This window comes from Fundulus heteroclitus, chromosome 12, assembly GCF_011125445.2.
Source record: "Fundulus heteroclitus isolate FHET01 chromosome 12, MU-UCD_Fhet_4.1, whole genome shotgun sequence".
NCBI classification, from domain to species: domain Eukaryota; kingdom Metazoa; phylum Chordata; class Actinopteri; order Cyprinodontiformes; family Fundulidae; genus Fundulus; species Fundulus heteroclitus.
Window position 1 is genome coordinate 848794 of NC_046372.1, and position 22808 is coordinate 871601.

General features: G+C 44.2%; 1 protein-coding gene across 1 annotated transcript in view; it reads left to right on the plus strand.

Moving 5' to 3' along the window:
• The first annotated feature begins 6061 nt into the window (after nucleotides 1–6061).
• The window catches only part of setbp1 (SET binding protein 1), a 56660-nt gene continuing 39913 nt past the window's right edge, over nucleotides 6062–22808 (plus strand). Inside the window, exons 1-2 of the mRNA XM_012861330.3 lie at nucleotides 6062–7026; nucleotides 19516–20122. Of these exons, the coding sequence (XP_012716784.2) occupies nucleotides 19688–20122 (435 nt within the window). The 5' untranslated portion in view covers nucleotides 6062–7026; nucleotides 19516–19687. The remainder of the gene's footprint in view (nucleotides 7027–19515; nucleotides 20123–22808) is intronic.

Here is a 22808-nt window from a genome sequence, read left to right on the forward strand (position 1 = left end):
TAGCCATTTAAAAAGTCTCATTATTTTATTACACATCAGGCCCCCATAAAGGATAGCAAACTGCAAATAGATACATATAGACCATAAGACAATGTATAACACAGTGCTTTGCAAAAGTATTGATACCCTCTGAACTTTGTCACATTTTTTTACATTACAACCACAAATTTAGCTGTAATCATTACACTTGGACGCCTTTTGGGGGGAGGCCTCCACCAGCTTTACACATCTATGGTAAATGTTGCCCATTCCTCTTTGTAAAACAGCTCAAACTCAGTCAGACAGGCTGGATAGCCGGTGTCCTCAAGCAGCAGTTTTCATGTCTTGCCATAGATCCCTAGAGTTCTAGGGTCTGGTGCTGGACTTTTACTGAGCCATTCTAACTCACGTATCCTTTATCTAAACCATTTCATTGTAGCCCTGGCTGTTCATTCATGGTTGTTGTTCTACTGAAAAGATGAATCTCTGCCATAATCTTCTTCCAGCATTTACGGGTCCCCCTGTCCCTGGTTGGGAATGTGACAGGCGGGTGATTTTCAGTATTTGTCACAGTTTATTGCTGAAGTGAAAGACGACCCGAATGCAGTTAGGAGGACAAAATAATCATAGTACAAAGTTCGTATTTAATAAAGTAAAGGTTAAGTTTCAATAATAGTGACACAAAGGCGTCAAAGAAGCTAAACTGAAAATAATAAGCAAACATAAATGATGGAAGGAGTTTGGGGCACAAAATCGGAGAACAACGCAGATGTCAGACGGTGAATCTGATTTGAAAGGGAAGCGGAGGATAAAAACAGAGGAGGAAGATCAGGTGGGTCTAACCTATCATAGGCCACATCTGTGGGAAAAGCAAGGATCTACAGAGCTGATGGAAAACTGGAAAGGAAGGTCTGAGAGACACAAAAGGGAAACCACAACTAAACAGAGCATTGCCAAACAACAGAGGCAGGTCCAGGATACAATATCCAGAATGGACAAAGAATATCAGTAACAAGGAAAATAGGACAGAGCACTCTGCACGAGAAGAGACAGGTTGCCGAAATAAAAGTGGAACTAGTTGATGTATTCCTTGTTGCACAAATGAATAGAACAACTACACTACAACGCTCAACCAGGTGACCTTGGGGGATGGTGTCCTGCAACTTTATGACGTTTCCTTGCTTCAGCACACCTGAATAAAATAACTTGCTGGGCTCTGTAGAACTTGACTGCGTTGTTAGAAGGTAACTCAACGGTTTAATTCAAATCTGTTGAACCTTGGACACATCTAAAAGTTGCAAGACACTGGCCCTCGGAGACTTAACGCCCTACTCCATTAAAGATTTAAAGCAGAGAACGGGATCACAAAATGCAAAAAGAAAAAGAAACGGAACCCCCAGGATCACGAAAGCTGTCTAGCACACTGCATTTGGCATGTGGGCCAAAAATTTTAATTTTGGGTTGATCTTATCAGAGCACCTTCTTCTATGTGTTCACTTCCTTCTCTTGTCTTCCCTACCAGTAGCACGCTTTAAACAGGACTTGTTGTGGCTTTGGTTCAACACAGCTTCGTCCTTGTCACTCTCCCATAAATGTTAGATTTGTGAAGGGCTCGGCCAACACTAATGATGATTCTTCCACCTGAGCTATGGATCACTGTAGTTCTTCCAGAGTTACCATGGGCTGCTTCTCTGACTAATACTCTCCTTACCTGACCTGTCAATTTAGGTATAGATGGTCATGTATCGGTAGGCTTACCGATAGGTCATACTTTTCCCATTTTCAGATGACTGATGGTTTCTCATTAATGTTCTCTCATAAATCTCTGAAGCCTTTGCAGAACAATGCAAGTTATGGAGGCGATTGGTTGCACTTGTTTTTATTTTATGCAGATCAGAGTAAAAAGGGGATGAAAACAAATGTGTGCTGCACATTTTTTGAAGACCATGTCTCATTTCCATTCACTTCAGGAATACACACAGTGGCGGTTCTAGACCAAATTTACCGGGGGGGGGGGGTGGCAAGGTGGGGCCAAGTGGGGCCAGTGTATTTTCATAGGGGGGACAGAACAAAAGAATGAAACAATAAAACAGGGCAATATTTAATTGCTTAAAATATTAAGTGAGCCACTTGTGGCTCTGGAACTGCGAGTTTCAGACCCCTGATCTAGCGGATGGAAACTGTGATCCCAGATCAATACGGCTGAAGCTAAACATGAAACACCTTAATTTTTAAATCCTTGTTAGTACAAAACCGTTAAGGTAAAAAATAAATTTGGTCAAAGTGAACAATCAGTTATGATTTCTTCACCAGTGCATATAAGAAGTGTATTTAATGTTATGACTTTAGTACAGGGGCCATAACAAGGGCCAGGACCATTTCTACAGGGGCACTGGCCCCGGTTGGCCCCTGTCTAGAACTGCCCCTGAATACACACCACTTTGTATTGATCCATCACATCCCAAAAAAACAGTCAAATCTGCGATAGCAACCTGACAAAACGTGGAATATGTGAAACATTCAGCGCATTGTTTCTCTCATAGTTTTTTTTGTGGGCAAAAAGGAGCGACACTGCTGTTAAAAAAAACAAAACAAAAAGAAAACCTCCCTCTCAATCCACGCCCGCAGTCTTCTAAGCACACAAAGACACACTGAAGCAACACGTCTGTGAATCTGATGTATCTCAGCAGGGGAAGTGAAAAGTATCAGCATACAGGCTGCTGATGGCACTACAGAGTTCTAACTACAAGCTCGGAGCTGAGTGTTTACCAACTACTGGCTTCACGGAGCCTCCACCCTAATGAAACATCTCACAGTGGGCGTTCTGCACAAACACACGTATACATGCAAAGGGCTGGGCCGAGTAACAGCTAGTAACCGTGGGACACTGAGAGCGAAAGGTCATCTGAGATCATTTGCATGGCTTGTCAGCGTTGAAGTAAGTTTCCAGTGCATGGAAGGTCAGATTTTGCATGGCACCGTGATACAAGCCGGAGCCCTGAATGCAACGTGGTGACGGAACAACTGCGGCCCATTCACGAGGGTTTGATGCGACTTTTCCATCCTCCTTTTATTCTGACATATTAAGGGGAAATCACCAGCACTCGCATGCATGCACACAACGCCCACGCATCAGCAGAGCCTCTTTAGTCTCCCTTCATTCACCAGCTCGGCCCCACGCGAACGCCCACCTTGTTTTACTCTGAATAAAATGTGTGGGCGATGTGTGATGTTGCAGCTTCTGTCTGACTGGGCACACAAGTTAAATTAAAGAGAAAGTTTACTATTGCTGTCAGATCTCATCTTTGCACATCAGCCCAGGACTGCAAACGGTTTCCTGGTAAGACCGAGGTGAGAATTTTATTTATAGGTTAGCCCACCTGTCTGCGGACGGTTTCACGTCAAAACACCCCCGAGAGTATGAACAAGGACGGTAAGGTCTGTTATTACACATCAGAGGTTTGCTTTGTGGTCGCCTGGAGAGAAGCAAAGTTTAACTATCTGATAAATCTACTTGTGTTTGTGGGTAGGTGAGAGGATTTTCTCCAGAGACAAGAATATTCTATCATTTCATAATACCACTGTAGACCGGCTCTCTAAAAAGGGATATATGCAGTGTTTTCTAAAAAAATAAATAACGATTGTGCATGATAGGGATCCAGGTACTCAGACCTGTAAGTGTTCGTCACATGGAGAAAGAACAGGAGGAAAGAAGTTTGTGTGCAGGGTGTGTGGGGTCTGCAGAGATGTTAGCTGCTCTTTCCAAACCCTGGATCTGCACAAGTCCAGGATGGAGGGACGGTCAGATGAGAACCGGAGGGAGGGAAATGTTCCTTCTAAATGAGAAGGTCCTTACAGGAAGGAGAAAACAGTCAGCACCTCTCCACACTCATTGGCACCCCGTAATAAATTTGTTAAAAAGCCTCAAAAGGCCAAAATAATCTCTGACGAGGCATGGGAGGGAGTCTGGATTGAGGCTCATAGAGTTACAAACTCAAATATGTGGCGGGAATATAAATGGAAAATTATTAGCAGATATTTCAGGACCCCAGGTGTGGTTGCCAAGATGGATCCTAAAGTACCAAGCTTGTGTTGGAGAAATTGTGGCTCAGCGGTCCCCAATCATACACACATTTTTTGGTCATGCCCCAAACTTCAAAACTTTTGGGATGAGGTGTACAGAACTATAAACCATATTTTCCCAGGAGTTATACCAAAGGATGTTGCAGTTGTGGTACTTGGTATTATACCAGATGGTTTGCAAGGAAGGGCCAAAGCATATCTGTTAAATGTTCTTTTTACAGCTGCCCTGAAATGCATCACAATAAGGTGGATGCAGCTGGAGCCTCCTTCCTATGACTTATGGGTCCAAAAAGTAAGGGAATTGTATAAAATGGAAAAGATAACTTACTCATTAAGACTTCAAAAAAACACTTTTAGCCTGCGCTGGGGGCCAGCAGAAACAATGTTGATGTAAAAAAAACCCAACACGTTTGTCTCTTGGCATATGATGTCTAGCTATCCCTCCCAAAGTGTATCCTTATTTTGGGGTTGTATGAAGATGAACCTACAATTGTGACTAAGATGTTTATTTATGGAAAACTTTATATTGTCAACATTTGTGTCATGTGCCTTTAATGCATGGTTGTATCATTGCTCTGCAAAAATAATAAAAGTCTAAGTTCTAAAAAAAAAAAAAAAAAGCCTCAAAGCAAATTCATCTTTTATTACCGTAGCATAAACTCCCATGGAAAACTATGGAAAAATAAATCCTCAAATGTCATATTTAAAGGAGAAAATCTCTTTTTTTGTTTAACAAAGTCACTGGTGCCACAGATAATGCCCCTCAACAATTCCTAAAATAAATAGCACTAAAGCCAGCTTTGATATCTATTTTACTTATTTTTAAAGTAATCAGATTATTTTGCGACTTGTAATTAGTAATCCACGCCTTTCACTTTAAATATGCCATGACACCGGGGACCTTTTCTTCCAGTCACTTTCTATATGGAAAACACAAGAGAGGACGGATGTTAACTGACCTTCACAAGTGTGGAAAAGGCGAGAAGAAATCAGCTTTGCGTCTAAACGTGTCAATATTTGCGATCAGAGATATTAAAAGGTTTGAACCAGCTAGACAAAGAACCCGAGTTTATCTTAACTGGCTTCGGACTCTCCACAACAGCCTCAGGATGCTGTCTCCATGTAATCATGCTAGGATAAGAAGAAAAAACATTTCTGCTTAGCATTACAAGTGTAAACATGTGACGTTAAACACTAAAATGATATTATGTGCTTTAGTCAGATGGGACTAAAACTGAGCTTTTATACGAAATGAGGACATTTTTGACTGAAAGTCTGGGCCTAGCACACCAAAGCATAAGGACAAAGAAACACAGGAACGGTTCAGCAAAAACAAACACCAACAGTTTTGCAGCAATTTAACTCTGCATTAAACCTGCAGCACACGTCCATTAACTACTTAAAACGTATGCCTATTTCAGCAACACTCAACTCCTCTGCGTGTGTCTGCTCACTGTGAAGTACGGTGGAGGTTCCGTGATGGTATGGGCCAGTTTTGGCTCGTGGGGTCTACTGTGTGTTGGTTTATCATATAAAACTCAATTAAGATACTTTCAGTCGTATGGTCACAGTGTGAAAAAACTTGGAAAAGTTTAAAGGGGCTTTGGCACATTGACAAAGTACTCTAAATATCCCTCTGACTGCTTTTATGACCGTATTAGAACAAAGCATTTCATTTATTTGGCACAATCGAAATTATTAATATACATCCAAAGCTACATTTTGTCACTGTGTATAATTTAATGTCATGATGTTTTAGCCGGAGTGTGATTACTTTTTTAAACGTGCATGATTCCCCTTCCTGATTCTGTTTCTCATGCATGCGTGTTAACCAGTGGAAGCAATGATTTCTCCGTTGCCAGCTCAGACTCAGAGCCTTTCTCTTAGATGCTTGTTATGCTTCAGCCCACCCCTCCCCATTAAACTATCAGCATGTCTCTATAAGCTGTCCCCTTGGAGAAAACTGGGTGAGGGCAGGTGGATGGGAGAGACGAGGGAAGTGTAGAGGCTGCTCGCAGCCAGAAGGAGGCGGTGTCGCTCCTCCTCCTCCTCCTCCTCCTCCTCTCCAGCGGTCGGCGGCTCAGCTTGGCCAGAGCTTCCAGTCTGCTGGGTGAGATCATAACCAGACACCGGGCTCCGGGACCTGACATTCACCGATTGGAAAAGCAAAGAGCGAGAGAGAGACGGAGGCGCACACTCAGGAGAGCGAGAGAAAGCCTTGATCCAGTGCAGCAGGCGCGCAAACCCCCGCGGTCTCCAGCCTCGGCTCTAACCCGGTCCTCCGCTGCACGGACGCGGCTCAAAGCGCGCTCTGTTGTCGCAGGAAATCTTTTTCACCCCCCTCGCTGGATTTCTGGCTTGTAGTCGGATGCGGGCTGCTTGTTTTGACTGCAGTAACAGAGCGGCTCCCCCTCCTTTCCCTTCTTCTTCTTCGTCTTCGTCTTCTCCTCATCCTCCTCCCCTCCTTCCAGCCGAGTAGCGGATTTGCGAGGGATCTCAGCGCCGACTCGCCAGCGATCCCGCAAGGCACCGGGAGGGACACGCTCTCTGCACCGCTGCGTCTCTTCTCCGGCTTGCAAGGAGCCCCCGATCGGTCCTGCTTTCTGACACAGCCTGGACACCACCACCAAGTTTCCGCTTGGATTTTTTTTTTATCTCTCTCTCTCTCTATTTTTTTTGTTCGTTTGCCTACATTGACTCTCTCATCGGATCGCCTGCAAGTCCTATTTCCCCCCCCTCGCTCTTCTCTTTCCAAAGCGTTGTTGACGCCATTTTCCCCGGGGTTTTCTGTCAGAGAAAAAAAAAATCATCCACATTTATTCCCCGGCAGCCCCTGACAGCTCCCCGGGAGGCTGTCAACCCGTCCGTCGCCGCGTAAAAATGTGTCTCGGCTAAATGGATTGTAAATGATCCTGATGAAATATTCACATGTTAGAACCGACTGTGTGACAACATTAGACATGGGTAAGTAGCCGCGCTTGACTGCGCGCATTCCCGCACCTGAACGCACCTCCGCTGCTGTCCATGTTGGCGTGCCTGTGCTGTTGTTGGAAGTGCTGCTTGTTTCTCATGCGGATCTGAACCGAGAGTCGTGCTGCCGTGTTCAGGTAGAGCTTGTCTGAGAGCGGGGTTGTTGCTCCATGCAGTGAGCGTGTCGAAAATGCTTGCAGTCACATGCCCACAAATAATCGCACTTGGACCAAAGCGGGCAGATTGGCGCACTTAGGATACCCAAACAGGACCGTGTCTCCCTTGGAAGGGAGGGTTTGTTATCGCCGGACAGCACTTTATGTGCGGCTTATCTGCGGCTTTGATTGGGTCTTTTCCTTAGCAATATAGGAGGAAAGGCTCTACTGACTCATACAAAAAAAAAAATGCTCTGATATTTTCCAGTTGGGATTAGCCATGTGCATCTTCATTTGACATTGATAATCCACGACATTGTGCAGTAAAACAATCAGGTGTTAGTTTTTTTAGGCTGTTTTGTTGCATTTAAATTATTTGCTAAGACGTAGGTGCATTTTTAAGACATATTTGGATTTTGGGGTTAGTCCCCAACGTCCAAAGCCCCATTTGTGCGTGCACAATTATGTCCATCAGAATTGCCATTTGTTTTTACGCCACCGATTATCAGTTGATTATAGGTGTGGACTTTGACTAGGCCATTCTGACCCGTGCATGAGTTTTGATTTGTATGGTTAGGGTTGTTGTTCTGCTGGAGGACGGAAGCTTGTCTCTCTTGCCAAGTCTCTTGTAGCTTCAGACAGGTTTTCTTCCGGGGTTGCCCAACTCCGGCATCTTCCTCGTCCCTGCTGAGGTAAAGCATCCCAACAGCATGATGCTGCTCCCACCGTGTTTCACTGCAAAGACGACGTGCTCCGGATGATGTTCAGTGTTAGTTTTCAAATCACACGTGCTGGTTAGAAAGTTTAATTTTGGTCTTATATTACCTTACACCATGTGCCACATGTTTACTGGCTCCTCTATGACTTGCATGTTGCCACTCTTTTCATATAACTCAGATTAGTGGATTGATAAAACTAATAGTTGTTCTGTCAACAGATTTTCCAACAGCAGTTGTGGATATCTGCAGCTCCTCTGGAGTTAACATACATGTCTTATCTAGGCGTTTCTTTGATTATTGCTCTGTTTTCCTGGCCTTGTCGCTTTAGGGGGACCTCAATATCTTGCTAGAGCACCACAACTTCACCCTCCTCTTGCACGACAGAAACCATTGGGAAGACCTACCTGTAAGAAACATAGGGCCAGCTAAGAATAAAGGAAGGGAATGAAATCCGAGTCAGCCATAGATTGAGTTTTTCTCCAACAATTACTTGACCCAGATGGGTCTGCCATGAAACAAAGGATTAATAAGCAGAAAGGCGTCTCTTGCGCACTCTTGAGTATGGTGGAGGTCCTGTGATGCTGTGGGCCGGTTTCTATTCCACAGGCTTTGTGGACCTTCTTGGAGTGCATGGCATGACGAAACACGAGGAGATTAAAAAAAAATATGACAGCATCTGTGGCTGCTTGATCTTTTCTCAGGATGATGATCGACTCCGTCAAGAGGACGATGCATCCATCAGTTGCTGATTAAATAAACATATGCGACTTCTTGTGGCTGTGTGTGGCATGCAAACGGGTATCAAATCAATCCTGCGGCAGATGTGCAGTATAACTTACACAAGTTTTTTTTATGTTTGATAAGAAAGAACAAGTGTAAATATATATGCAGCTACGTCTAGTTTGACGCATATCAAGTTTTTTGGTTTCTTATCTTTTTAGTCACTACCGCGAGGCCCCTCTAATGGGGCCTATTCAGTAGTGCCACCCCTTTGTAAAAAAGTACTAATTGCAGTATTTAAAAGTTTGACACATATTGGAATATTTGTAATCAGACTGGAAGAAATGTTCACCTCACTAATCCAAAACTGCTCCAAAATCAGCTCTTTTTTTTTGCTAGAACTGGCCTCTTTCCTCTTCCTTCATCATTGACAGTCCATCACATAGGATCACGTTGCGCAGCAGAGAAAGCAGAAGATGCTGGTTTTGTTTTCTGGCTGTGAAAGTGAATGTAATTTCCCTCTGTTTCCAGGATTTACTACGTGTTCAATTCAAATTGCATGCAATAGTTAATCCCAGAATCCGTAGCTAATTATTTGCTGGGATTCTTAATCCTTTATCATTTTTGCATCAAATCTGTTATGCACAAACTCTCACTCTGTAGGAGTGCTATGGCCCCTAAGCTTCCTCCATGCAGTACAGAAACTATTGGGACACCCAGCCTCCTAGAAAAGTAGGGCTGATGGATAGTGATAAAGGATAAGGAGCAAAATGGGATTCAACAAAGAATGAGGGCTATGTGGAAAGGCATCTCATACCCATTGTTAAGTAAGGTGGAGGTCCTGTGATGCTGCGGGTTGTTGCTCTTCCACACATCACGGGAACCTTGTTAAAGCGAAATTACGTTATCAAATATAACCATGTGGCTGAATCAACGCAGAGATATTTTTTTTTTTTAACCAGACATAAAACCGGCCTCCTTTTAAGAGCCACCTCAGTCTGCAGCGCTAACCTCTATAGAAAACCATTGAGGTGAGCTAAAAGATGAGTGCATGAGAGATGTTCACGGCAGAAATTCACGAAGCTCTGGTGGAGCAATGCTGCAAGATGCACACGTTTCTCCCACTTTGTAGGTTGCATTGGTAAAAAAAACAAACACCGCTGATCCTCACTGGATCAACGGCTGGTCAGTTTTCCACAGCTAAGAGAAAACAAGAGGCCAAAAGTGCCGGTCTTCCTGAGAAAGGAGCGCATCAGCCTTTCATAAAACTTCAGTCCGGAGTAGATCAACCTGAAGATGAGCACGGCTTGAGGGAGACGAGAGCAGACGTCCGGTCCGGTCTCCTGAATATGTAGGAGTGAAGTTGTGGAAGTGAGCTGGTGTGCTGTGAGAAAGGGCAAGCAGTGGATGACCAGGCGGGGGGAAAAAAGGTGATGTTGAAGGATGGATAACAGAGGTGATTTCATCGATCCTGTCTCGTTAGCACTTTCGGCACCTGGGGCAGCGATTTCTTTTCTATTTTTTTTTTTTTTGCGTGCATAAGAAGTACCACGCTGGCCGTCGTCGCTCCCTATTAGGTAACAAGATGCTTGTGCCACCTTTAAATTAAAGCATGAGAAATCGATTAAGTGTATCCCCTTCTGGGCAGAGGACCTCGGGTCGAAAAAGGATCACAGGGAGGGAGGAGAGGGGAGGAGGGAATGTGAATGGGATCCAAGGACAAATCCAACTGTTGGCAGTCTCTCTGAACAGAATATCGGCACTGGAAAACCTTTTGGCAGAGCGCGCTGAGAGGGAGTGAAGGGGGGGTGGGGTGGAGGGTGAAGGAAAGCGGTAGCAGAGAGAGAAGAGAGGGAGAGAACAGAGGTGGGGAGTGGGGGGGGGGGGCTGAGGTGAGGGGAAGGAGGAAGACAGTTGGGGAGTAGGGAGGTGTTTTTTTTTTTTTTTGCTGACAGCCATTTTGTGGCTTCTGCTGCAGTTAAAATGGTTTAACATTCATCTGCTTGTGCGAGGTGTAGTTAGGTGAGGATGTTTTCCTTGCTACCTGGCATATGGCTTGTCCTGAGGATTCGTGTGTGTGTGTGTGTGTGTGTGTGTGTGTGTGTGTGTGTGTGTGTGTCCCCCTCTGCATGAGGCAATTCCAAGGACCATCATTTTCAATTATGGCCTCCCCCACATGTGGTGTTTTATGGTCGTCTCTCCTGCTACCTTACAGTCAAGCACATGCGTGTTGCCATCCATGTCAGAGACAGCAGCGTTCTTGGAAATCATGACCTCTATAATGATCACTTCGATAGATCCTTCATGTTGCCAGTGAACTTGGAGAGCTCGGTTCTCTGCTTGTGAGATCTGTGAACAGAGCCGGTCCAAAAGCTGTGTCGGCCCCTAAGCTGTATTTGATTAGGGGCCCCTTCAAACAATCATAAATCATAAGAGCTTACCTAATATCCCCCTTTATATCCATGTTCAAACATTAATGCACTACACCTCTAGTATATGGTCCTGTGGAAAAGTGTTTGCCCCCTTAATCATTTTTGTTTATTTTCACTTTTTTTGTCACTTAAATGATTCAGATCATCGAACAAATGTTAATATCAGACAAAAAAAGGCTGATTAAATACAAGAAGCAGTTTTAAAATAAGGATTTTATTTATTAAGGGAATATAAAAAGGAACTGCCATTAAGGGTTTGTGATAGCAGGCAAAGAGTTGCTTAGTAGTGGAGGAGTTTCAGCCCACTGTTCTTTGCAGAATTATTTTACTTTGTTTGACCTGTTCAAGGTCATGCTGCAGCACTTCAATCAGCTTTAAGTCCAGACTTAGACCAGGCGCTCTAAAACCTTAAGTTTAAGGTCACAAACTGTTCTCCTTCAGGTTTTTCTGGTAGAGAAAAGAGTTTGCCGTTTCTTCATTTGCAGAAAGTTATCCAGGTGATCCATTATACTACCGCCTCCAAGGTTATTTATTCTTTTTTTCAGAATTATTTTTATGTCAGATATAATGAATGAATGCCATGCAGTGGTTTTACCTTTGTCTCATCAGTATCCACAGTCCAGAATGTCAGACTGTGGATACTGGATTCTTATCGGGATGCTTTTAGTAAGCCTTTGGGTTCTTGCCAGTCTCTGCTGGGAAGGTCCCCCTGCTGCTCATGTTTTCTCCATGTGTGGTTAACGTCCCTCACAGAGGTTCACCGGAGGCCCAAAACCTTAGAGATGACTTTTTAACAATTTTCAGACTAATAGATGTCTTGTTTTCATCTCTACTTCAATCTGGCTTGATTCGTGGCACAATGTGTTGCTTTTTGAAATCTTTTAGCCTGCTTCTTGTTGCCCGACAGTTTCTGTTTTAGCGATCTTTTACATATAAGAACAGATCTAGATGTAAGTTTGCTTTCAGAAAAAAGAGGGTATTGACAGTTAATTTTTTGATTGATTGTGGGGGTACCGGTAATTACATTTACAAGAAGTCAGGCATTTTTTTCTTTTATAAGGAAATTATCGTTTGGAACCCACATATTTTTTTTAACTTTAATATATTAAAACTTGTTTGATGATCTGAAAGTGTGGTAACAAAGCTAAAAACAGAAGAAATTTGTTTAACACTTTAAACAGCATTATTGTATTTTGTAGAAATGCACATAGCAATCGGTGGGTGACCAGAATTGGCCGACTTTAAGCATGATCAACTCTGTCAAAAATCCTCATCTCTGATCACACCAAGAGCTTCCTGGTCAAACTTAAAACATACCTCTCCAGCTTGGAAGTTGTCAGTCAGACTCCGAGTTAGTTATTTTCACTATCAGTGAGGTGCTGTCAGGCAACAAGAGAGCGATTAAGAGTGAGTCTTTCAGCAGGTAACAGGAAGGCTGAACATATTGAAGCAAAATTACTTAGTATTATCCTTTTGAGATCTTAACATGTACTGATTATGGAGTAAAAAAACTGGAAATGTTGGAATTCTCAGGGGCCAGTGGTTCCCAAATCTTACAACCTATAGTTGTAGTTGAGGTGGCCTTACCAGGTTGAAAAGTAAGACGTTAAATATTGCCGAGTTACTTCTGAACAGCTGACCTGTCTAACAACAAAATATGTTCTCAGAAAAAAAGATCTTCACAGTCTGACTAAATTGATTTACATATTAGCTTTTACAGATCAGAGATCACAGGCTTTGTTTTGCACAATAGCCACGGCTACAACACCATTTACATTAGTACACCTGAAATGCGTGACACTTCTAGCATCCTGTGGTGGTGGTTGGGGGGGGATCTGAGCAGCTGCTTAGTTGGCTTATGTATTGGACCGTTTCTCCTTGTGAATACCAGAAGACTGAGCCCACGCCTTAGGATTTTCCTCCAAGCAGAGATTGCATCCTGTAGGAAATGTTTCAGCGCTGTATTAAAAGAGTAAAGCAGATAAATGAAAAGACAGCGTTCTGCATCTCATTAAGATACTCATCTGCAGCCACAGACTGCTGGTTCTCTCACATGAAAAAGAAAGATGGGGGAAAAAAAAAATCTCCAGCTTGTGCAAATGAAAAAAAAAAAAAAAACAGCCATTTGGTGTGCATCTGAATCTGTAAATGTGTGTGTATGTGTGCGCCCGCGTTCATTTGTCTCCATGTGTGTATGAGCTATTTGCAAGTCCACCTCAGGCACTGAGCTGCTGGGTATGCAGCCTTAAAAGGTTGTGTTTCTGCTGCCATCCCTCTCTCCCCTCCTCTCTCCCTCTGTCTCGCTCTCTCTGTTTTTTTTTTTTCCACCAACACTCTTTTCTTCCTCAGTTTTGTCTGTGCGTCTGCATCATCCGCCGTCTCTATCCTCCGTCCATCTGTGTTCCATTATCGGCGTTTCATCATTAGACAAAACGTTGCGTGGACCTCCTCGCTCGACCTTATGGCTGTTTGAGAGCGAAGCTGGTTAGCTCTGGCAGTTCTGAGAGCATAATAAAGCTATTTATGCAGCGAGCCTGGCCTCTCACAATCAGCCTGCTGTCTGAGGCTAGCTGAGGTGTGTATGTGTGTGATTGTGTGTGTGTGTGTGTGTGTGTATAGGAGAGAGGAGACAGTGAGGCTCGGGCTAAGTAAGTGAGGGAGGCCCGAGGAAGGGTCAGGCTTACATAAACTCTCCGGGCCTGCCACTAACTGTACTAAATGCTTCTTAGGGCAGCTGAGCAGGGAGGGAGGAGAAGGAGCCATGACCCAGCTAAGTAGTTTATGCAGTAATAGCTTGGACTAATGCTTAATACCATTCTGCTGTCATATAGGGTCATCGTGGCAAAAAAGGCCTCCAATCTTTAAAGTCTTGTCTTTTTTGATCTGTGAACTTGAGTGCGTTGCGTTGTGGTTGACATCTGTTTCTTTTTCCTGTCATTGTCCGCAGTCACATGACGACCAGGGTGGCTTTCACACATACCACAGGGGGCGAGTCACTACTCTGGCATTAGGACCAAAGTGGGTCATGTGGGCACTGTGTGAGATCAGCCCGGGCTTAATATCTGCTGTTAATTCAGCGAAAACTCTGCATATTCCCCGAAGCCATCGAAACGACCACGGTCTTGGTTTTGGATTGTTTTTTTTTTTTTTGCAGTGATTTCTTCCTGGAAGTGAGCGGTTTTTTATTCATTCTAGAGAGGGGTATGAAATACACCCGTGAGATGGGTAATCCATCAAACTGATCACCTTGCCTGCTTTATTTATGTATCATTGTTGCAGACTGATGTAACTCTTCCCGATGTGCGGTCGTACAGTGAGCCGGATTTGTTTGGAGAACTGTTTAGTGGAGGACTTAAATCATGGAGGCTGTGACATCCAAGACTTCAGGCTGCCAAAAAGCTTTGCATTTGAGACGTGGAGATCCACCACAGAGGAAAATAATGTTCACCGCTAAAAAAGCAAGAGCATACTTTTTTGCCACCTACAAAAAAACCGCCGCTGAAAATGGAGCCTTTCTTCAAGAGGTTCTGATTAGTCTGCAGCCTTGAGTTTGAACAGTAAAACTAATGCTTTATGCTATTAAACAGAACATATGTTTTGATTAATTTATTCACTAAAAGAACACCTGACATGTATTTTTTACCTTTTTATGAGTAGCAGTAACTAGCTTTTCTGCTGCCAGCAGCTATTAATTGTTTATCCTGGGAGCAGAGGCATGTGATGAACAGGCGACCTGTCCAGGGTGTACCCCGTCTTCCGCACAGTGACCCCCACCCAACCCCAGGGACCCTTCGAGGATACGCAAGTTTAGACGATGGACGGATGGGGCTGTTGTATAAATGAGCAAAGGCAAAGTCGGATCTTGTGCATAAGAGAGGAGTTACTGTAAACCAGGATTTTTACATCATCCATCCGAAGTCAAATTTTTGGTTTGTACCCACAAACCTCTCAGATAAAGTCGATTCTGATTCTGATTAAAAGAGGGACGCAATAACTGAGTTCACATTTTAAGCTGCCTTTAGAAAGTTTTATTGACGATCAGCGCAGTTAGTGTTACTTGAATTTCTCTCTTGTGTTTTCCTGACAGAATTCCCTCGCTTTAACTCTGAGATTTCCAAAATACTTAGATTTCAAAATCCTAGGGGTTTTAAACAGGGTTTAAAAACATAAAACAAAGAAAACAACTTTGCTGTACTCCGTTCAGCCTTCCAGTTGTCTTTTGAAAGCCTGGCTCTCTCACTCTGTTGCCGCCTGAATAAACCATAGATATGTCATCAGGCTTAATTTTTAAACATTTGAAAATAAATAGTTTTGGGTCTTCTTCACCCAGTTACACAGAGTCCGCATAGAGGAGCTATGTCAGCGCCATCTGGTAGCACCTAGCAGGCAGGTTACATTTCTTGATATGATTCCTGCCACTGCACGCTTGACCTCTCCATGGTAAATATCACCACCATTGAACGGTGTTACATGATAGAGCTGCAGTCATCATTTTTGTTTTAAGTGATTTTTACAATTTAGACAGCTCTGCTTGAAACAATTCTTCTAACAATCATTTGCAGCTCGGTTTGTAAAAAGTATTTGAGCTGAACTTTAAAACCTTAACTGCTGTTTGAACAGGGGTTATAAATTATTGTGGATAAAGTAAGACCGACTTGTGGCAGAAAAACGCCTCATCTCCACGACCCATGTAAACTGAACCCCTGTAATCCTTTACAGAAGGCATCCCAATCAAACTTCTACAAGGGACGGATCATGTCGACTACTACAATGAGCTGGCTCCACGTTTGCTCTCAAGCTGCACAAAATTAAACTGATTCTTCTTCTGAACTGGTTTAGTGTTCATAAGACCAGGTGTAAACGTGCTCTTAGAACAGGCTTGGCTCTGGAAATGCTTTGATGGAAAAGCCTAATCTGTGTTTATTGCACCCACCGAGAAGCTTCTCACACCTGTGTACCCACCGTTTCTGCTACCTTCCTTTCTCTTTATACATGTTTTAAATGTCATCGGTAACTGAGTGGCAGGCTCTCCTCAGGTTTGTGTTAGGTTGTGTGTATGTCGATGTGATGCTGGCCGCTTAAAACAGTTCTACTCTTAGTTTTTTATTGAACGTTAGCTTTAAACGTTTGCCTCGAACAGTAATTTTTAACCCAAGCATTGTTGGGGGAAACTTTCCAAGGCAGAGAGACCATAGACATAATATAAGAGTAGACGCGTCATTGGGCGGGTTCTGCCTATGCTGCGATGCGTCAGAGCGTCCGCCATCTTAAATGTGGCAAATCTGCAGTTACTCAGTCACTTAAACAGTATCAGAGGGACTTTAATCTCTGAATATACTTTGTATTCGTAGTATTTCTTTTTTGTAATATTACAAGTTTATTTTCGTATCCCTTTAGCTTCAACCTCCTGAATTTATTCTCCTAAAGAATAAAAATATTTAAAATAACCTAACCTGGCCCTATTACTCCAGGAGTGAAATAATTCTGCAAACTGTGATTATTCTGGAAATGTTCCCCCTTAATTCTCATAATATGATGTTTTTATCATAACATTATCACTTTTGTGTTTGTTAGTTTATTTTTACTTTAGGACTTTTTTTTCCTCATATTATTAATTTTACCTCTTTAATACTCACCCAAAAAGTCTGTTCCTAAAGGTTCACATGTGACACGGGTTTATGAAATAATGAAGACCACAATGTTTAGATTTAACAAATTTATCCTATATTCATAACACATAAACACACACACACACAAACATATATATATATATATATATACATACACATATATATATATATACACATATATATATATATATATATATATATATATATATATATATATATATATATATATATATATATATATATATATATGTGCGTGTGTGTGTGTATTTATTGCAGCACAGGAATGAGGCATCTTCTCTGATTCACGTTCACAATAACAGAACTCGACCTTTTTCTGCCACATACAATATGGCGGTCACGTTGACGTGCGAACCTGCGCCCTATGACGCGTCTACGTATATGATGTCTATGAGAGAGACAAGAAAAAACAAATGCTGAACCGTGCTACATGCTAAGCTAGCATTAGCATCCCTTTTGAGCTGGGCAAGAAATGCTCCGTTCTGCTGTGGTAGCACAACCCAACATCAACATGTAGCAAGAGGAGGCTGGAATCGGACCCCCAACTTTCGGCCTGTGTGTATGCGTGCATGATTCTTTGTCCTGTGGTGGACTGTCAGCCTGTACAGGGTGAAGCCCACTTTTCGCCCACTCATCGTTGTCTATCAATAGTCTGTAAAATGGTGCCAAACTATAGCTGTATGAGGAAAAACAGATTTTAACGTTAAAATACAAATATTGAAAAGCACTGCTGTGGCTCTTGAAGTTTCTTCAGCAAGTAGTTTTAAGCCTGGAAAATGATACTGCTGCTACAGATTGAAGTAGCATGTACCATGTTGTTTTTATGGCTTGCTTCTGCTAAATAAACAACCACGATTGTTAAAGTGTGTTTTTATTTTTTTTATTTTTATTATAATAGTCATTCTTAAATCATGTGCTATGAGGCCCTATTTGGAATTATGTTGGGGGATCATTTGTTTGTTTTTTTTACTCCACCTTTAGCTTGTACAAAGTACACTAAGAAAGCACATCCAGGTAATGAAACACATTGACATGATGTCAAGGCGTAATAATGAAGAGGAGGGTTTCTGGTTCAGGACTGTCAGGGTCTCACCTTTAGATTTTTTGTAGATGATGTGCTTGTGTTCGTGAAGCCAAGAGTTGGGTGAAAAGCAGCTGGGAAAAGAGTTGACTCTCTCAGCGTTTGGTCTCTCTCAAGTAAAAGAGTTTTCATACCTCGGTTTCTCGGGGGGTAGTGGATTGTGGTCTGTTCAGTCTGTTAGCAAAAAAGCGAAGCTCTGAATTTTCTGATCCATCTATCCTCACACTCTCACCCATGGTCAGGAGTTATGAGCAAGTTGCTGAATTGAGCCTCCTCTGTAGGATGGCGTTAGAGCGAGAAGCTGCGTCATGCTGGGAGAGGCTGCTGCTCCTCCATATTGAGACGAGTCAGCTGAGGGGGTTAAGACATCTGATCGGGATGCCTCCTTGGTCTTTCTCTTTGCAGGTTTCACAGTATGTGCAACTTGGTGGAGTATCTGGGGAAGACCCAGAGCCCACTGGAGGGACTATGTATATATCCCCTGTGGCCTAGGACCAGCTTGGGAACTGTCAGAAGAAGCAGGATAGTTACTCTGGGGAGAGGGATGTCTGGGTTTCTAATCCTGAACCTGTTCGCCCCCATGACCTGATCTTGAATTAGTGGAAGATGATGGATGGATGGATGGATGGATGGTAGTGCTGTATTCCGGCAGTAACCGTTATGATGTATAACCCATAAGGGTTGAGGATGTTTTCTTTTTGCTGTTTGCTGTGAACACTTAGGTCTTTACATGTCTCTGGCGAGCAGCAAAGCTTTTACTTGAGTCATGTTTGCAGACTGTGGTCCGGTCTGGGTTCACATCAGTGTAAATGGTGCCAGACTAAGCTCAGCATGTGAGACAGCATTCCCCACTTCCACTCAGTCCTGCCTCATGTCATATTGACTGATGGGATTCCCTGGAGCTATAGTAAGAACTGTAGTCTAGTGTTTGTTTTGGTTACTTTCTGTTTATACCCAGATATATTTGGCTTGTGTAGGTATGTGTGCTGCACGCGTGAGTGTGTGTGTGTGATGATGATGCATGCACATATGCAATAATCTGACGCTGAAAACCTTCACGACATGAGACATTCTCCTCTCTCTAAATAGCACCGTGGATGCAGCAGTGCAGCCTGCTCTGTGACTGCAACACTGTCATTTACATGTATAACAGACTTTTAATGCATGTGTGCAGCAATGCTGCTATGTGAGTGTGTAAAACAGTTCAGACTCTGGTTTTTCCAGACCTGCTCGTAAACCACATCTGGGGAAGGAATTTAGATTCCTTTGCTCCTTCTTTCTCTGCTGGCATTTGCGCCCCCCCCCCCCCCAACCCCCACCCTCGGCTTTGGATTTAAAGGAGAAAGTCATTTTTGTTCATATTTTCAGCTTTGGGTCCTCAGGATAAGTTGAGCCTGGCTTTAGAGCATAGAAGAGGCATGTTTCATTTAATGGCAATCCTGAGCGTTTGGCATGGCTCTGCTGGAAAGGATGAAGGCAGGTACTGAGTAAACTACGAGTGTGAAAAATCAGTTTATTTATGTGAGATAGAAAATGCAAATGAGAGCCTGGCAGGACGCCTCTGCAGCTCTCTGATGATCCTGTCTTGTTTGTCTCCGCGTCTACCAGGCCGCCAGTGATGTTGTTGACAGCAGACAAGCCTGTGCTGAGAGGTTGTCAGCTAACAGAAGACGTGGTCCTCCTTTTTTCCTCCTCTAATCATGTTCTTCACCTGCTCTTCTCTCGCAGATCGTCCCTGGCTTCGCAGCGTTCCTGTGGGACAACAAGCACAACCCCAGTAGCTGACTGACAACACCAAGCAGCCCACCGGACCACTGTGCTGAATCTTCCCATTGGCCGGCTGCCAGAGCATCCCCCCCCCCCCCCCCCCCCACCCTGACTGGCTCTGGCGGGAGCGTGGATGGAGCCGAGGGATCTGGTTGGCTCAGCCCGACCCAAAGAGGCGGACCTTCGGGGCAGCAGGGCGGGGCTGAACGAGGAACATCAACTGGCAGCCGGAGGCCCCAGGCTGGTGCACGGCGATGATGTGATTAACGGCGCTGCCAGTGAGGGGGAGGGGCTAGAGGAACAAGGGGAGGGGCTTATGGAGGAGCAGGAGTTCTCTATCAAGGAAGCGAGTTTCCAAGAGGGAAGTCTCAAGTTGAAGATACAGACCACCAAGCGCACCAAGAAGCCGCCCAAGAACCTCGAGAACTATATTTGTCCGCCAGAGATCAGAATGACCATCAGGCCTCCGGCTGGAGAGGGCAAAGGGGGTCGACAGGGGCGTACGGGAGGCGGGGCAGGAGCAGGGCGGGGCCCCAAGGACGAGGAACGAGGTCCCCCGAGAAAAAGGGTGAGTCCCCCAGTTCTCCTGCTTTTTCTTTAAGTCACTTAGAATACGTAGTAAATCATCAAGTGTGATACGCTTCATAGGTCTGAGTGAGAAAAAAAACACTTAGCGCCTCAGTCCATAGCTTCTGTACGTCGTCCCTCTGGTTATGTTGACAGAGTCAAAGTTTGCTGTAACTGAAACCACTTTGACTCAGATCATACACACACACACACACACACACACACACACACACACACACACACACACACACACACACACACACACACACACACACACACACACACACCCGGCAGCTGAGAATAGGGCTGACACAAGCAAGTGACAGCTGGTGTCTGCCCTCTCCATTTGTGGTCATATACTCGGAGACCTTTCCTGTCCCCTCTCCTCACCGCTTGTTTCCTTTCCTCTCCTATTCCTTTAATGAAATCAGCCTTTGTGGGTCACAGCCTTCAACGCCCTCCCCCCCCCCCCCCCCCCCTTTGCTCCTCTATCACCCTTACCACACTATACTGGTTTCTGGTGTGTGTGACACTGTGTATGTACAGGTCCTTGGGGGAATCTAGTGTTTGCAGGGTTTGTTGACCTACACGGTGCTGTGTGTGTGTCCAAACCTGACAGCCATCTCAGCGGCGCTGAGCGCGACAGGCCCAGCAGGACTAACGGTGTCATGTTGTCAACATGCTGCAGAGTCGTGTTCTGCTCTGTTGTTTGCGCTCCAACTCAAGTGGCTCGCAAGGTAAAAGAGCCCCATGGTAGGCGTTTCAACAGGCCTCCTCTTGAATGGTCAGCTTTTGAGGCTGTTCGTTGGTGGACACGGTGGGCTCAGGAGGAACACTGGGAAAAAAAAAAAATGGTTATCAGGACGTTGTGAATGAGAGAGATACAAAAGTAGGCACACCCCTTTTACAACCCAAAACTTTAACGTGTTTCGTAAAGATTTTATGCGATAGACCAACAGAAAGCAATGCAGAATTGTGAAATACTGAAATGGAAACCAGCTAAACATAAATATGCTTTGATCTAAACCAGATTGTATGCTAGTGCAGTTGTGCTGCTGGAGGGTTAGTTACACTGCTGCTGTTTACCTCCTAAGGAAGCGCTTCCCCATAGCATAATGCTGCCACCACCATGTTTCACCCTGAAGATGGTTTGGCCAGGAAGATGTTCATTGTTTGTTGTATTTTAGTAGCACTTTTTATTTATTTTGGTGTTTTCCAACTCCAGTTGGACATTATTTAAAGGTATCAGGTTAAAGCATACCTTTATTTGCTTTTTCCTTTCACTTCAACCAGCTTTCCTGTCCCTGCTTAAAAAACAAACAAACAATCAATCAAAACTATGTGATGCTGACACCACCATGTTTCCAATGGGTCATTAGGTTTAGTTCTGTTTGGATTCTAACCAGAACACTTTCTGTTACATGCTTGCCTTTTTTTAGATTTTCTTCCTTTCTTAGTTTATCTGGTTCATATAATGCTGCTAGATCCCTTTATATCTTCAGATTTCTTTAATTTGCTATCAGTGATAACTGGAGAGTCATGGCCAAGATGGAAGGAAACAACGTTGTGTGTTCGTGTTTATTAACCTTTTTCAAACATTGGGAGCATTTTGTCTTGGGGGGAAAAAAAAGCAAAATGTGTTTTTTTGATTTGAAGCTGGCAAAGAAACCTTCTCCATATCCACAGCCAGAGTTCCTGCTGGTTTTCTGTTGGATGCGTCGTCTAAGCACACAGTAAAACTTCTGACCTGCCTGTGGGATTGTTCAGGGGGAAAAAAAAAGCATGATGCATATCCTGAAAGGATTTCAGTGTTTATATCCATTTGTGCGCTGGGTGGGTTGAGCCTTCGCCTTCTGAAGCCCGGGCAGCCGCTCATAATCCAGCGCCATCAGCCCCCTAATTAGGAAGCCCACCGCTTGGCGATGATTGACAGCTTGTTGTCATAGTGACGGCTCTGAAAAGCTTGTGTCTTGTGAGGGTTGTTGAGGGGAGGGGAGAACGTGTTGGTGTTGGTTCAGATCGGTTTCAACCCCTCCATACCCACCTCTCCGTCCCCCCAATTACCCGCACCCACCCACCCACCCACCCCCTCGCCTCATGTCGTCTGCCTCCATCCACCCATCACCTGCCACCCCAGGCAGGCTTACTGGAGAGGAACGGGTTAAAGAGACTCTCTCTCTCTCTCTCTCTCTCTCTGCATGCCTGGGTATGTGTGTGTGTGTGTGTTGAGGTTAAATACTCTCTTTGTGGTGTACGGGAGGCTGTGTGTCAGAAGGGGAGGGGAAGTGAGGTGGGGAGCAGATGGACAGCCTCTTCACTCGCTCTTGTATTGTGTCCGCATCTACTCCTTGTTCCCGCTCTTCCTCTTTATCTTTTTATCCATCTCTCTTTTCCACACTTGTCCCTGCCTCTTCTTCTTTGCTCGTGGCTTCCACTTTATTCCATCACTCTTTTCAGCCCCTACCAGATGGTAGCATGGGCAGCAGCAGCAGCAGCAGCAGCAGCAGCAGCAACAGAGCAGGAGAAGGAAAAGGGGGAAAGGAGAAGGGGGTTGTGGAAAGAGGAGGAGAAAGGAGGTGGAGGTCAGGCATATGGAGAGCCTGGTTAAGGGGCCCCCTCACAGGGAGTGTGTTTGTGCGTGTGGTAGTGCGGTGAATAGAGGAGGGGAGGGGGGGAGGGAGGATACA